This window comes from Mustela lutreola, chromosome 3, assembly GCF_030435805.1.
Source record: "Mustela lutreola isolate mMusLut2 chromosome 3, mMusLut2.pri, whole genome shotgun sequence".
Taxonomy (NCBI): domain Eukaryota; kingdom Metazoa; phylum Chordata; class Mammalia; order Carnivora; family Mustelidae; genus Mustela; species Mustela lutreola.
This window is the reverse complement of record NC_081292.1, coordinates 85,325,584-85,340,978: the sequence shown is the minus strand read 5'-3', so window position 1 is coordinate 85,340,978 and position 15,395 is coordinate 85,325,584. Positions and strand designations below refer to the sequence as shown.

General features: G+C 36.7%; 1 protein-coding gene across 5 annotated transcripts in view; it reads right to left on the bottom strand.

Moving 5' to 3' along the window:
* PRKDC (protein kinase, DNA-activated, catalytic subunit) overlaps nucleotides 1–15,395 on the bottom strand; it is a 250,709-nt gene that overhangs the window by 210,953 nt on the left and 24,361 nt on the right. For all 5 annotated transcript variants that reach the window (XR_009351780.1, XR_009351781.1, XM_059166490.1 and 2 more), the window contains exons 16-21: nucleotides 15,146–15,298; nucleotides 13,310–13,425; nucleotides 12,818–12,977; nucleotides 11,987–12,073; nucleotides 11,432–11,551; nucleotides 10,855–11,014 (exon numbers count right to left, since the gene is read on the bottom strand). Coding sequence is in view for 3 of the 5 variants with exons in the window: in XM_059166490.1 (XP_059022473.1) it covers nucleotides 10,855–11,014; nucleotides 11,432–11,551; nucleotides 11,987–12,073; nucleotides 12,818–12,977; nucleotides 13,310–13,425; nucleotides 15,146–15,298 (796 nt within the window). In the remaining 2 variants the exon portion in view is untranslated. The remainder of the gene's footprint in view (nucleotides 1–10,854; nucleotides 11,015–11,431; nucleotides 11,552–11,986; nucleotides 12,074–12,817; nucleotides 12,978–13,309; nucleotides 13,426–15,145; nucleotides 15,299–15,395) is intronic.

Here is a 15,395-nt window from a genome sequence, read left to right as displayed (position 1 = left end):
CAATATGAATAGAAGTAAGATGTCAGAGATGGAATTCAGTATAGCAATAATAAAGTTAACAGCTAGGATTGAAAAAAAACCATAAATAACAATACAGAATCTCTAAGGGTGGAAAGGAGATCTAATTAGGCTGAACTTAAAAATGCTATGAATGAGATGGAGTCTAAGTTGGATGCTCTAATTGCTAGGGTCAATGAATCAGAGGAGAGAATAAGTGATCTAGAGCACAGATTGATGCAAAGGAAGAAAGGTGAGGAAAAGAGAGAAAGACAATTAATAGCCCATAAAGAAGGCCTTTGAGAATTTAATGATGCCTTGAAACAAACCAATGTCAGAATTATTGGTACCAAGAGGGCACTGAGAAAGAGAGGGCTAGAAGGAACATTTGAGCAAGTCATGGCTGAGAACGTCCCAAAACTGGAAAAGAAACAAGCATTCACGTACAAGAAGCAGAGAGGACCACTCCCCAAATCAATAAAAACAGATCAACACCCCGAAATATAATAGTTAAGCTTCCAAATCACAGAGGAAAAAAAAGCTACCCTGAGAACAGCTAGGAAGAGGAGGTTCCTTATGTTTAGAGGGAGGAACATTAGAGTGACATCAGACTTATCCACAGAAACCTGGCAAGTCAGAAGGGGCTGGAAAGATATATTCAGAGTACTAAATGAGAAGAACATGCAGGCAAGAATACTTTATCCAGCAAGGCTGTCATTCAGAACTGAGAGATAGAGAGTTTCCAGGACAGACAGAAACTGAGAGAACGTGTGACCACCAAGGCAGGCCTACAAGAACTATTAAGGGGGATTCTGTAAGCAAAGAGAGAGCCCAAGAGTAACACAGACCAGAAAGTAACAGAGACAGTCTACAGAAACAGGGACTTTTTCTGTAATAGGCAGGCAATACAAGGTCACTAAATTCATATCTTTCAATAGTTATTCTGAATGTAAATGGGCTAAATGCTCCAAACAAAAGACACAGGGTATCAGATTGTATAAAAAAGTAAGAACCATCCATATGCTGTCTACAAGGGACCTAAAGTCACCTCCAGACTGAAAGTGAGGGGTTGGAGAAACATTTGCCATACTACTGGACTTCAAAAGACAGCTGGTATAGCAATCCTTGTATTAATAAACTAGATTTTTAACCAAAAATATAGATATAGAGAGACACTAAATCATACTTAAAGGGCCTATCCAACAAGAAGATCTAACAATTATAAATACCTATGCCCCCAGTGTGGGAGCAGCCAATTATATAAACCAATTAATAACCAAAATAAACATACACATTGATAATAATACAGTAAGAATAGGGGACTTCAATACCCCACTCACTCAATGGACAGATCATCTATACAGAAGAACAACGAAGAAACAAGGGCTTTGAATGACACTTTGGACCAGATGGACTTCTCAGATTCATATAGAACATTCCATCCTAAATCAACAGAATGCTCTTCTTCTTCAGTGCCCATGGAACTTTCTCCAGAATAGATCACATACTGGGTCACAAATCAGGACTAAACCAATACCAAAAGACTGAGATTATTCCACACATATTTTCAGACCACAATACTTTGAAACTGGACATCAATCACAAGAAGAAATTTAGAAGGAACTCAAAACACTTGGAGGTTAAAGAGCACCCTGCTGAAAGAATGAATGGGTAAACCAGGAAATTAAACAAGAACTCAGATAATTCACTGAAACTAATAATAATGAAAACACACTGGTTTAAAACCTATGGGATACAGCAAAGATGGTCCTAAGACAGAAATACATGGCCATTCAAGCTTCTTTCAAAAATTATAAAAATCTCCCAAACACAAGCTAACCCTATACTTAAAGGACCTGGAGAAAGAACAGCAATTAAAGCCTACACCAAGCAGGGAAAGAAAAATAATAAATATTAGAGCAGAAATCAATGAAACAGAAACCATAAGAATAGTAAAACTGATCAATGAATGTAGAAGCTGGTTCTTTGAAAGAATTAATAAGATTAATAAACCTCTGGCCAGACTACCCAAAAGAAAGGAACCAAATTAATAAAATCATGAATGAAAGGGGAGAGGTCAACTAATACCAAGGAAACATAGGCAACTGTTAGAAATTACCAGCAACTATATGCAAACCAATTCAGCAATCTGGAAAAAATGAATCCATTCCTGGAAACTTACAAACTACTAAGACTGGAACAGGAAGAAATAGACAATCTGAACAGACCAATGCCAGTAAGGAAATTGAAACAGTAATCAAAAACCTCCCAACAAACCAAAGTCCAGTGCCAGATGCTTCCCAGGGGAATTTTCTCAAGCATTTAAAGACCACCTAGTAAGTACTCTTCTGAAGCTGTTTCAAAAAAAGTAATGGAAGGAAACTTCCAAACTCATTCTGTGATTCCAGCATTACCCTGATCCCAAAACCAGACAAAAACCCCATCAAATTGTAGTATATGTGCTGCCAAAGCGTGCACCAAAGACCTCATCAAAAAGGAGAATTACAGACCAATATCTCTGATGAACATGGATGCCAAAATACTCACCAAGATCCTAGCCAACAGGTACCAATGGTACCTTGAAAAGATTATTCATCACGACCAGCTGGGATTTATTCCTGGGATGCAAGAGTGGTTCAACATTTACAAATTAATCAACATGACAGAACACATTAATAAAAGAAAAGACAAGGACCATATAATCTTCAAAAGATGCAGAGAAAGCATTCAGCAAAATAGAGCATTCTTCCCTGATTAAAACTCTTCGAAGTATACGGATAAAGGAACACACCTCCATATCATAAAAGCCATCCATGCAAAGTCCAGAGTAAATATCACTCTCAATGGGGAAAAACTCAGAGCTTTTCCTTTAAGGTCAGAACATGGCAGGGATGTCTACTCTCAACACTGCTATTCAACATAGTACTAGAAGTCCTAACCTCAGCAATCCAACAACAAGAAATAAAAGGCATCCAAATTGGCAAAGAAGTCAGTGTCTCTCTCTTCACTAGCGACATGAAACTTTATGTGGAAAAACCAAAAGATTTCACTCCAAAATTGCTTGAACTCATACAGCAATCCAGCAACATGGCAGGATACAAAAATCAATGCACAGAAATCAGTTGCATTTCTATATACTAACAACCTGACTGAAGGAAAAGAAATTAAGGAATCAATTCAATTTACAACAGCATCAAAAACCGTAAGATACCTAGGAATAAACCTAACCAAAAAGGTAAAGAATCTGTACTTTAGAAACTACAGAACACCTATGAAAGAAATTGAGGAAGACACAAAGAGACGGAAAAACATTCCATGATCATGGACTGGAAGAATAAACACTGTTCAATGTCTGCCACCAGGGCAATCTACACGCTCAATGCAACCCCTGTCAAAATACCAAGAACATTTTCACAGAGCTGGAACATATAATCCTAAAATTTGTATGCCACTAGAAAATATCTCGAATCACCAGGGGATTCTTGAAAAAGAAAACCAAAGCTGGGGGCCATAACAATGACTGCCTTCCAGCTAAATTACAAAGCTGAGATCATCAAGACAGCATGGTACTGGCACAAAAACAGGCACACAGTTCAATGGAACAGAACAGAGAACCCAGAAATGGTCCCTCAACTCTATGGTCCACTAGTCTTCAACAAAGCAGGAAAGAATATACAAAGGAAAGTCTCTTCAGTAAATGCTGCTGGGAAAATTGGACAGTCACACGCAGAAGAATGAAACCGGACCATTCTCTTACACCATACACAAAAATAAACCCAAAATGGCTGAAAGACCTAAATGTGAGACAGAAATCTACCAAAATCCTAGAGGAGAACAAAGGCAGTAACCTCTTTGACCTCACCACAGAAACTTCTTGCAAGACATGTCTCTAAAGCCAAGGGAAACAAAAGCAAAAATAAACTATCTGGACTTGATTAGGATAAAGAACTTCTCCATGGCAAAGGAAACAGTCAACAAAATGAAAAGGCAACCTACGAAATGGAAGAAGATATTTGCAAATTACATAATAGATAAAGGGATGGTAATCAAGGTCTATAAAGAACTTGTAAAACCCAACACCAAAAAACCCCCACATAATCCAGTCAAGAAATGGGCAGAAGACATGAACAGACACTTCTCTAAAGAAGACATACTAATGGCCAACAGACACATGAAAAAATGCTCCCCATCACTCAGCATCAGGGAAATACAAATCAAAACCATAATGAGACACCACCTTAGACCAGTTAGAATGACAAATTAAGACAGGGAACAACAAATGTAGGTGAGGATGTGGAGAAAGCAGAACCCTCTTACACTGTTGGTGGGACTGCAAGCTGGTACAACCACTCTGGAAAACAGTATGGAAGTTCTTGAGGTTAAAAATAGAGCTATCCTATGACCCAGCAATTGCACTACTGGGTAATTACCCCCAAAGATACTTATGCAGTGAAAAGAAAGGGTACCTGCACCCCAATGCTCACAGCAGTGATTTCCATAATAGCCAAAGTGTGGAAGGAATCAAGATGTCCTTCAATGGATGAATGGATAAAGATATGGTTCATACATAAATGAAATATTACTCAGTCATCAGAAAGACTGAATACCTACCATTTACGACCACATGGATGGAACTGGAGGGTATTAGGATAAGTGAAATTAGTCAATCAGAAAAGATAACCATCATATGATCTTTCTGATTATGGGAATTTAAGAGGCAGAGCAGGGGATTTCGGGCGGTAGGGAAGGAAAATAAATGAAACAAGATGGGACCAGGGAGGGACACAAACCATAAGAGACTCTCAATATCAGGCAATAAACTGAGGGTTGCTGGATGGGTGAGGGAGGGATAGGGTGACTTTGGTATGGACATTGGGGAGGGTATGTGCTATGGTGAGCGCTGTGAATTGTGTAAGGCTGATGATTCACAGACCTGTATTCCTGAAGCAAATAATATATGTTAATTAAAAAAAGCCCTGTGATAGCAGAGCCCCAAAAAGAGAAAAAAAAAAAAAAAAAAGAAAGAAAGAAAAAGAAAAAGAATATAACTCAGCAGGACCTTGGGATCATGTTAATGAATGTGTGTATGTTGCCACCTGGAGTTGTAGAAGGATGGATGTGGCTGCAGAAAATGGTTTCATGTGCTCGCAAGCTCTGAGAGTCCCGAGAAAGTCTGAGTATGGAAAACAATAAACAATTCTCTATTATTCACTACAAGTTTTCTTGGTAAAAAATTTATAATAATTTACATTCAATGAGCTGTTAAAGCTACAGTAGCAGCAATACTGCAGAAATACAATTTTGGGGGGCACCTGGATGGTTCAGTTGTTAAACATCTGCCTTCCGCTCAGGTCATGATCCCAGCGTCCTGGGGTAGAGCCCCGTGTGGGGCTCCCTGCTCAGCAGGAAGCATGTTTCTCCCTCTCTCACTCCCCCTGCTTGTATATTCCCTCTCTGGCTGGTTGTCTGTCTGTCTGTCTAAATAAATAAATAAAATATTAGGGGGGAGAAAAAGAAATAGAATTTTGGGTGTAGTTTGGTTCTCAAGTTAGGAGAGTAATTTTCTCACAAACTGAAGCTTTTTGGTGTGTGGACTGCTTTTCACAATTGGAACTTAGTAGGACTCCCACAGATCTTTGCTTATGTGAGTTGGAACCAGCAATAGTTACATTAAAAGTGAAAGCCAATTTTAAGGACCTACTGACTTTTCCTCATGCTAACAGGCGTAACATCTAAGATGTTAGCAGTGCTTAGTATTAGTTTGAGAAGACAGAACTGCTGTTTTAGGGTTGGGCTTATGTTTGCTTTTGTTGTCCTTGCTTGAGGAGACAGAAGATAATACAGCTTAACGTCCAACAGTTTACTTCCTACATTTTAGGCATTTTATGAATTCAGCTCTTATTTTAGGTCTCTAATCCATTTTGAGATTATTTTTGTCTATGTTCCGGTCTCATTCTTTCACATGCAACTCTCTAGTTTTCTCAGCACCATTTGTTGAAGAGACTGTCCTTTCCCCATTGCATATTCTTACCTACCTAGTGTAGATTAATCGACCACACAAGTGGGTTTATTTCTGGGCTCTCCATTCTATTCCACTGATCTATGTATGTGTTTGTGCCAGTAAAATACTTTTTGATTACTAAGCTTTGTAGTATCATTTGAAATCTGGGAGTGTGATATCTCCAGCTTTATACTTCTTTCTCAAGATGTCTTTGGCTATGTAGGGTCTTCTGTGGTTCATACAAATTTTGGGATTATTTGTTCTATTCTGTGAAAAATGCTAGTGGTATTTTGATAGAGACTGCACTGAATCTGTAAATTGATTTGAATAGTACAGACATTTTAACAATATTAATTCTTCCAAACCATGAGCAGAATTTATATTTCCATTTATTTGTACCATCTTCAATTTCTTCCTTTAACATTATAATATTATAGTTTCAGAGTACAGGTCTTTCACCTCCTTGGTTATTCCTAGGTTATTTTATTCTTTTTGATGCAATTGTTAATAGAATTTTCCTAATTCCTCTGACAGTTATTAGTATACAGAAGTGCAAAAGATTTCTGTATATTAATTCTGTATCCCGCAAATTTCCGAATTAATAGGTAAGTTTTTTAGTGGTGTCTTCAGGGTTTTCTATATATAGTATAATGTCCCCTGCAAATCATTAGTTTTACATGTTTTACTTCTTTCTTACCAGTCTAGATGCCTTTTATTTTTTTGGTCTGATTACCATGGCGAGGACACACTGAATTAAAGTGATGCAAGCTGACATTCACATTCTTATCTCATTGCTGATCTTAAAGGAAAAGCTTTTAGGGGCGCCTTGGTGGCTCAGTGGGTTAAGGCCTCTGCCTTCAGCTCAGGTCATGGTCTGAGGATTGAGCCCTGCATCGGGCTCTCTGCTCAGCGGGGAGCCTGCTTCCTCCTCTTTCTGCCTGCCTCTCTGCCTACTTGTGAGCTGTCAAATAAATAAATAAAAATCTTAAAAAAAAAAAAAGAAAGGTCTATTTTGTCCAACAGAAGTACTACTACCCTGGCTTTTCTTTTCTCTTCATTTCCAGTTGCATAGAGGATCTTTCCATCCCTTCACTTTCAGTCTGTATGTCTTTTTGTCTTTTGGTCTGAAGTGAGTCATTACAAGCAGCACATTGATGGGACTTATTTAGTTTGTTTTTTTTACTTCATTCACTCTCTGTCTTTTGACTGGAGCATTAGTACATTTACACTTAAAGTAATTATTGATAGGTATGTACTTATTGCCATTTTGTTCATTGTTCTCTGGTGTTATAGTTCTCATCCCTTCCTCTTATTCTCCTCCCTTGTGATATGATGACTTTACTGTTGCATTTGGGTTCCTTTCTCTTTATTATTTGTGTACCTATTATAGGTTTTTGAATTGTGGTTACCATGAGGTTCCTAACATCCTTTGTATACAGCAGTCCACTTTAAAATGACATCATTAGGGGAGCCTAGGTAGCTCAGTCAATTAAGCGTCTGCCTCTAGCTCATGCCATCATCTCAGGGTCCTTGGACTGAATCCCACATCAGGTTCCCAGGTCAGTGGGAACTCTGCTTCTACCTTTTCCTCTGCCCCCACTCCTACTCATGCTCTGTCTCTACCTCTCAAATAAATAAAATCTTAAAAAAAAAAAAAAAAAAAAAAAGATGGTCACTAAGATATAACAAATTCTAAAAGTAGCACATTTTTACTACCCCTAATGTTTTTTTGTTTTTACTACTTTTGTTTTCTAACCTTCATATTAGCTTTACAAGTGATTAATCCAGTGAAAGCAGTCAATTTATAGTCAGGAAAATATGAAGCAAAAACTCACTAAGCAAAAGGTCAAAATGAACATAACTGGTAATGGCACCAATTACTATCATGATGCTGTGAGGAGTCCACAGCATCCGTTCTGGGTGTTTCATCAAAACAGCACAACTGAATCCTATTATGAGACATCAGACAAGCCTACACTGAAAATACATGGCCTATAATCTTCAAAAAATGTCAACATTATGAGAGCTAAGAAAGGGTGAAGAGATACCCACATTCAACGAAGCTAAGGCACTATGACTATTAAATGAAACATGATCCCAGACTGAAATCTGGACCAGGAAAAATACAGCTATAAAAGAAATTAATGGGACAACTAAGAAATCTACATATGGACTATAGATTAGAAAAGAATAATGTACCCATGTTATTTTTCTTGATTTTGATAATGATACCAAGGTTATGTAAAATAATGTCCTCATTCTTAAGAAATACATATTGTGGGGCACCTGAGTGGCTCAGTCGGTTAAGTGACTGACTCCTGGTTTCAGCTTGGGTCGTGATCTCAGGGTCACAGGGTTGAGCCCTACATCAGGCTCCACACACAGCGCACAGTCTGCTTGTCCCTCTCTTTAAGCTCCTCCCCCTGTTCAAGCCCTGTCTCTCTAAAATAAATGAAATCTAAAAAAAAAGAAAGAGAGAAAGAAATACACATTGCAACATTTAGGCATAAATATCCATGGTTCCCCGATCATAAGGGGTTCAGGAAAAATAAAAGTCATGTATAAATACACACGCATGTGTTATCTTGTAATACAAGGAGAGTACATGTAACAATAAAGCACAAGGAACAAAATCTTACTTGTGGAATCTGTGTAAAGAGTATACAGGAGTTCCTTTCACTATTAATGCAACTATCCTGAAACTTTGATCATTTCAAATAAAACATTACTAAAAAGAGTAGTTGTGGGGCCACCTGGATGGCTCAGTTAGTTAACCAACTGCCTTCAGCTCAGGTCATGATTCTGGAGTCCTGGGATTCCCAGCTCCATGGAGTCTGCTTCTCCCTCTGACATTCTCCCCTCTTATTCTCTCTTTCAAATAAATAAAATCTTAAAAAAAAAAAAAGATTATGGATTTTCTTTTATTTGATTTTACCCACTCTCTGTTTTTCCCATCTTCTAATAATCTAGAATACACATATTATGAGTAAATCATTTGCTTAAAGGAATCACAGTATCGTCCTTTATTAATTTAAAGGAAACATAAATCTTTACCTTTTCTCTTAAAGATTTTATTTATTTATTTATTCGAGAGACAGAGCATGAGTCCGGGGAGAGGCAGACAAGAGAGGAAGAAGCAGAAGCAGACTCCCTGCTGAGCAGGAAGCCTGACACAGAGCTTGATTCTAGGACCTTGAGATCATGACCTGAGCTGAGGTCAGATATCTAACTGACTGAGTCACCCAAGGACCCCAAAAGAAACATAAATTTTTTCAATGAGCTAACTGACAGAACTAAATTCCCGAAAGCAAAAAGTACCATTTGTTACTAGACAGAATCATTTTTTTAAAATTAAGTCCATGTAGGTAGGGGCACCTGGGTGGCTTAGTCGTTAGGTGTCTGCCTTCAGCTTGGGTTGTGATCCTGGGGTCCTAGGATCTAGCCGTGCATCAGGATCCCTGCTTGGTGGGAGGCCTGCTTCTCCCTCTCTCACTACCCATGCTTATATCCCCTCTCTTGCTGTCTCTCTCTCTCTCTGTCAAATAAATAAATAAAATCTTCCAAAAAAATAAACTAAGTTCATGTTTTTTTTAGTGATTTACTCAAATAGCAGCAATCCTTACATAATGTTAATTTTAAAAGCTTAAGTAAGCTATAAACATTAATTAGCTTATATATATATTTGTCTCTAAATAATACTTGTTATTTCTAGCATTTACAGAAAATCTCTCAAAACTGTGACTCTTCTTAAACTCTGAATATGCATTAAGGGTGTCATAAAAGCCAGACTCAATGAATAAAATGTGTCACAGAACTTCCACCCAATGTTTCCAAACCAAAACTTAAGCTGAACAAAAAAATGATTTACATAGGGGTGCCTGGGTGGCTCAGTGGGTTAAAGCCTCTGCCTTTGGCTCAAGTCATGGTCCCAGGGTCCTTGGGCTCTCTGCTCAGCGGGGAGCTTGCTTCCCCCCTCTCTCTCTGCCTGCCTCTCTGCCTACTTGTGATCACTGTCTGTCAAATAAATAAACAAAATCTTTGAAAAAAAAAACAAAGATTTACATAGTTTTACAAATTAACCTAATTTTTCACTTAATTCACTTAATTTTTCATGGCAGTAATATTTAAATTCTTAGCAATATTTCAGTGTCTTTCTCCTATCTGAATCTTTCTTTTTGCTCCATCTAATAACAATGTCCATCTTCATTCTGGTTCAAGTAAATCTGTCCTCCTAAACTCTAATTAGTATTTTTCTTTGTTCCTTTAAATTAATAAGATACTGTGATTGTTTTAAGGAAAGGATTTATCTATTCATAAATGTGTATTCTAGATAATTAGAAGACAGGGAAAAACAGAGAATGGGTAAAATTAAAAGATTCTTTTTAATCTTTTCCCAAACCTATTTCTACTATGATAATTCTTCAAAACTGGCTAACATTAGTGATTCATCAATTATATTTGGAAAACCAGTAAAACTCAACAAAATGTAAAATTAGTATTGAATTTTTATAGTTTTAATTCCCATTTAACAATTTATTTATTTATTGCAAGGCAGTGTATTAGGATTTATTAGGAGTTCAAGATACTAGAGATAGAGTTCTTGCCCTTGAAGATTTTATAAATCTTGGTAGGATGTAAGTGAGTAAAATGAAAAACAGGTTTAATACCTCAATTATATGTTCCAGTGTTATTTATGTCCCAATTATATTGGCTATTGGGAAGATAACAAAAATATCCATCAAACATATTTTAGATATGTTCAAATTTCAGAAGTTACAAAAATACAAATAGTCCTATTAAAATTATTACATTACCATTTTATTTAAGATACACATCACAATTCTTCTAAACCTTACCTGATAAGGCTGAAGTTTTCAGATATCCATCAAGGCTGGGTAAAATGTCTGTATAATGGGGCTGAATTACATGTTTGCAGATGTAAAGTGACCATTCTTCTAGGGCATTCAGGGCTACTTCTGCCAATGGGGTATAGCTCAGGCCCAGTTTAAAAGCCATCTATATATTAATACAAACAAGGTAAAAAACTGAAATGCAGAGAATTTAACATTTATAGAAAAAAACACCAATTAGTTTTGGTTTCTAATGAATAAACGCTTCTACTGACAGATACTGCTAGAGGTGAGTAGGTGCATTCCAGGTCATGCTTGGGAAAACAAGCAACACCAGTCTATGTAGTTGGTGTTATACTGCAGACTTTTAATACACAGGTTTAATCCTCATGTCCACCTATAAGGGAAGCTTTTAGAGGCCAAGCCAAGTATCCTAAACCCCAAAGCTACTAAGTGGCAGAACCAGAGGTGTTTTATGGGTAAGCACCAACCATGACTGCAGTGGCAAGACCTTAATACTATGTTTTCTGGAAAACATAACATTATGTGAAGAAAATGGATTTGCTGAAGACAACGCATCTACCTGTAATGCAGGAACGTAGGCTCTAATATCAAGTTCAATGATGTCATGTGGCAGGGACAGAATAAAGGTCAAACAGGAGGCCAAAAGTTCATCTTTGTATTGCTTCATTTTAATCGATACCTTAATAAGAAAGAAGAGTAATAAAGTTCTATGTACCTGGAGCCTATAATTTGAAAAATCATTAAAAAATATTTACCCTATTCTCCAATACAAAAAGTGATCATGCAGCTTTTATATGACACAGCCTAGTTTACAAATTAAGGTGATCTCCAGGAAAAGTTCATTTGTTGAAGTACTTAGTTCTTATTATAAGAGAGCTAAAGAATCCATTAGTTTCAAGTTGACATCACTCAAGCTGTATCATGAAAACTCAGGGACTTTTGAAACACAGTGATTTCCTCTATTAGTGTTTCTTAATCCCTTAATCCCAATCTGGATTAAGCAAACCAATTTTTAAGTAATTAGACAATTTATGATCACTAAGATTTTTTTTATCAATATACTTCCCTTTTTAAATAGCACATGATAATACTGCATATATCATTTAAAAGTTACCTCTTTACCAAATTTTGCAAGTAAAGCAAAGCAAGAATATTTTTCTGGATCCTCAGGAGACTGTGTCTGACTCTTCAGACCAACTCCCTATTGAATAAAGCAGTAAATCAGTAAAGTGAACAATAATTATGGATTTGTATGTCCTAATCTAGCAGTTCCCAGTCTTACTTCTAAGGGGTGAATTCATTTTCACTTTGCAAAGGTCTTCTGCTGACAGGGAAAAATATTGTTCCCAATAACACTTAAGGCAGAGGTCAGAGAGAAACAAGGCATAAAATGGAAAATGAATAGCTGGTCAAAAGCCAGAGGCCTAGCTTAATCTATTACCCCTTCCCTGTCTTCCAACACATACACCTATGACCCAAGAGAACTATTCATCTTCTAACTAACCAGCTGGACCCCTCATAATTGACTATGGTCTCAGGTATACGAATTTAGCTATCCTCAAATGTCACTAGTCACCAGAGGACCTGGGTGGTTTGTTAGCACAGATTGCTCAGCCTTGCCCCCAGAGTTTCTGATTAGGTAAATCTGGAAAAGGCACAGATTTCCCAAGTAATGCTGATACTGGTCCTACAACCACACTTTGAGAACCGCTATTAATCTAACCTTATTAGCCAGGTGCTTGTAAATCAGAACAGAAAATGCTATTAATTAACTTTTTTAACAGTGACATTCAATTGCCACTCATGCTATCAGTTTTTAAAAGTATGTAAAATAGAGATTTTTAAAACTGCAATACACTATAATCTTTTATAATGCCTTTATACACACTCATGCAACCTAAAAAAACACAAGAATATTCAATGTTCCCAAAAAAAACCCACTTACCTTAAAATATTTTATTTTCTTGGCATTTCTCATAGCAACAGAGAGCAATTTGTAAAAACCACTGATGAGAGGCAACCGTGTAGACTGCAAAATTAATTCATATGCAAATGAATGTAACCATGGCTCAAAAAATTCTACATGTTTCTCAGGAAGAATCTCTCTGTAAAAACAAATTAAAAGCTTAATGTAGAATTTTTGTCATATATTTTTATTCAGCTTCAAAATTATAAGGGATATAATCAAAAAGGTGTATGATTCCATTACATAAACATTTTCATATTCCTTTTTTTCCCCTACCTTAGCATCTTGCAAAGAGAAAAACAATGGTAACTCTAAGCTGGAATGTTTAAATATATTTTAATGGTTCATATAAGCAAAGTTAGAGTTTAATTCTTTTAGTATTTCATTTCATACATCTACATAAGTGGTTTTCCTATCCTGTAGCCAGAAGGGTGATTCCCACCCTTAAATAATTAAAATTTTTAAAAATACCTGCAAAATTCCACCAGGTTAATGAAAGCTGAAAAATCTTTGGGTTTAGCAGGATGGAAGTTAGCCGCTGGATCTGAGGTCGGGATCACCCAAACACCAGTAGCTTCATTTTCATCCTTAAAAGGAGATTTACCCAAACAAACATTGTATCAAAGTGAGAAAGGTATAGATGGGTCCTCAATTAAAATGACAACAAATAAAATTTAAGAAAGCTAACAGAGCTTGCGGAAAACATTAAAGAAAAGGACACATAGGAAGTAACAAAGTGAAATGATAGAAGAATGGTACAAATACAAAAATATAAAGGGGGTGGCTATAACTTCTTGAAGCACTGATGCTTTGACAGAGGTAAAAATTTAGAGCACAGAAAGTATCAGGAATGACTTGGAGGTTTCAAGCTGAGAAACAGAAAAAACTGACAGTGTTAAGTATCAGTAAGTTACTATGAACATACTGCACTTGTGTTATGAAACTCAGGTGGATATGTTAAACAAGCAGTGAGAAATACAGACTGGGGAGCACCTGGGTGGCTCAGTCTGTTAAACAGCTGACTCTTGATTTCAGCTCAGGTCATGATCTCAGGGTCCTGGACCAAGTCCTGGGTTGGGTTCTGTGCTCAGCTGAGTCTGCTTAGAGATTCTCTCCCTCAGCCCCTTCCAACTTGCATGTACACGTCCATTTTCTCTTTCTCAAATAAACAAACAAATCTTAAAAAAGAAAGAAAGAGAGAAATCCAAACTGGAAGCTATAAAGGAAGGTAAGGAGGAGTATAGGCTTACTTGGGAAATGCTCACAGAAGTGATCACTGACATGCTGGAGATGATGTAAAAAGGTCAGAAAACAGAAGAGAGCAGAAAACAAGAAGAGAAAGAAGTGCAAGAAAAGCCACTGAAGACAAAGAAAGTGACAAAGACGTGTGTTCTAAGAAGCAGGTTTGTTGGCTGACACAGTTCCAAGAAGCCCCTTTCAGCAAGTTTTTCAATGAAATTATTTTAGACATACACAAAGCATAAAAAGCAATATAAGACACACTGGTGTTCCCATTAACCAGCATAAAAAAATAGAACAAAACAAATGCAATACATTCAATGTGAAAAACGGCCTTTTACTGCTTCCTTTATTTATCCTCTGCATATCCACCCCATGATCTCTTGTCTAACTTCACAGTATTGCAGTGGAAGTACACACGTACTAACAAGCATAATCTAATCTAAGAAAAAAAATTACGGAGCTAAAAAGCAAATTAGACGTTTTCCACTAGAACTCAAGCCCTTCAACACTACTGTCATTACCACAGTGTTTTACTAAAACTTGTCCTCAGATAAGAGCAGAGCAGCTTCTAGCTGGCAGCCTTAGACCATGACTTACCTTCCATCCATGCCAAGAAATCTGGGTACAGAAAAAAAAAGAAGATGTATTCTTCCTTTCCTGCCTATTGCCTATATTCTATCTCAAGAATACATTTACTACTCTGCACCCAGGCTTTGGAGTTTCCTTAGCTATAAACAAGAGGAATCCTAGGTTTCCCTATCCTACTGCAAAAAGTCACCTTTACATAAAGATCTGACTCTTTACCATTGCTAAGAAATGAGTAACAAGTCTAGTAAATAACTTTTTAAAAAATAAGTGGTTTTAAAATATTAAACATATGAATTACTTTTTGACCAAATCTAGGGATAAAATTTTCTACACACTTTGCTATTCAAATAGCAAAGTATCAATGACACACATGAATGCCACTACTCTACAAATGTGGCATTTTCCCCTGGATGCTTTCATACAAAGAGAAGCTGGTATAAAAATGATGCAAAATTATTATTAACAAAAACTTCTAACCTCGTGTCCCCCAGCATTCTGTTTCTCTAGTGTAAGATCCAATTTCTCAATAATCTTCAAAACTGATTTGACAAATTCATCGTATAGCAAACGATTCAGATTTTGAAGGGAGGAATTCACAAAGAAAAATGCTTCATCCGCTAAAAGAGAATCCTTTAAAGAAAAATAATAGACTTCAAAATTTTATGCAAAAAAGTATCAGTATAAGCATTACAATGCATATGTGTATATGCATATTTAGTAACTACAG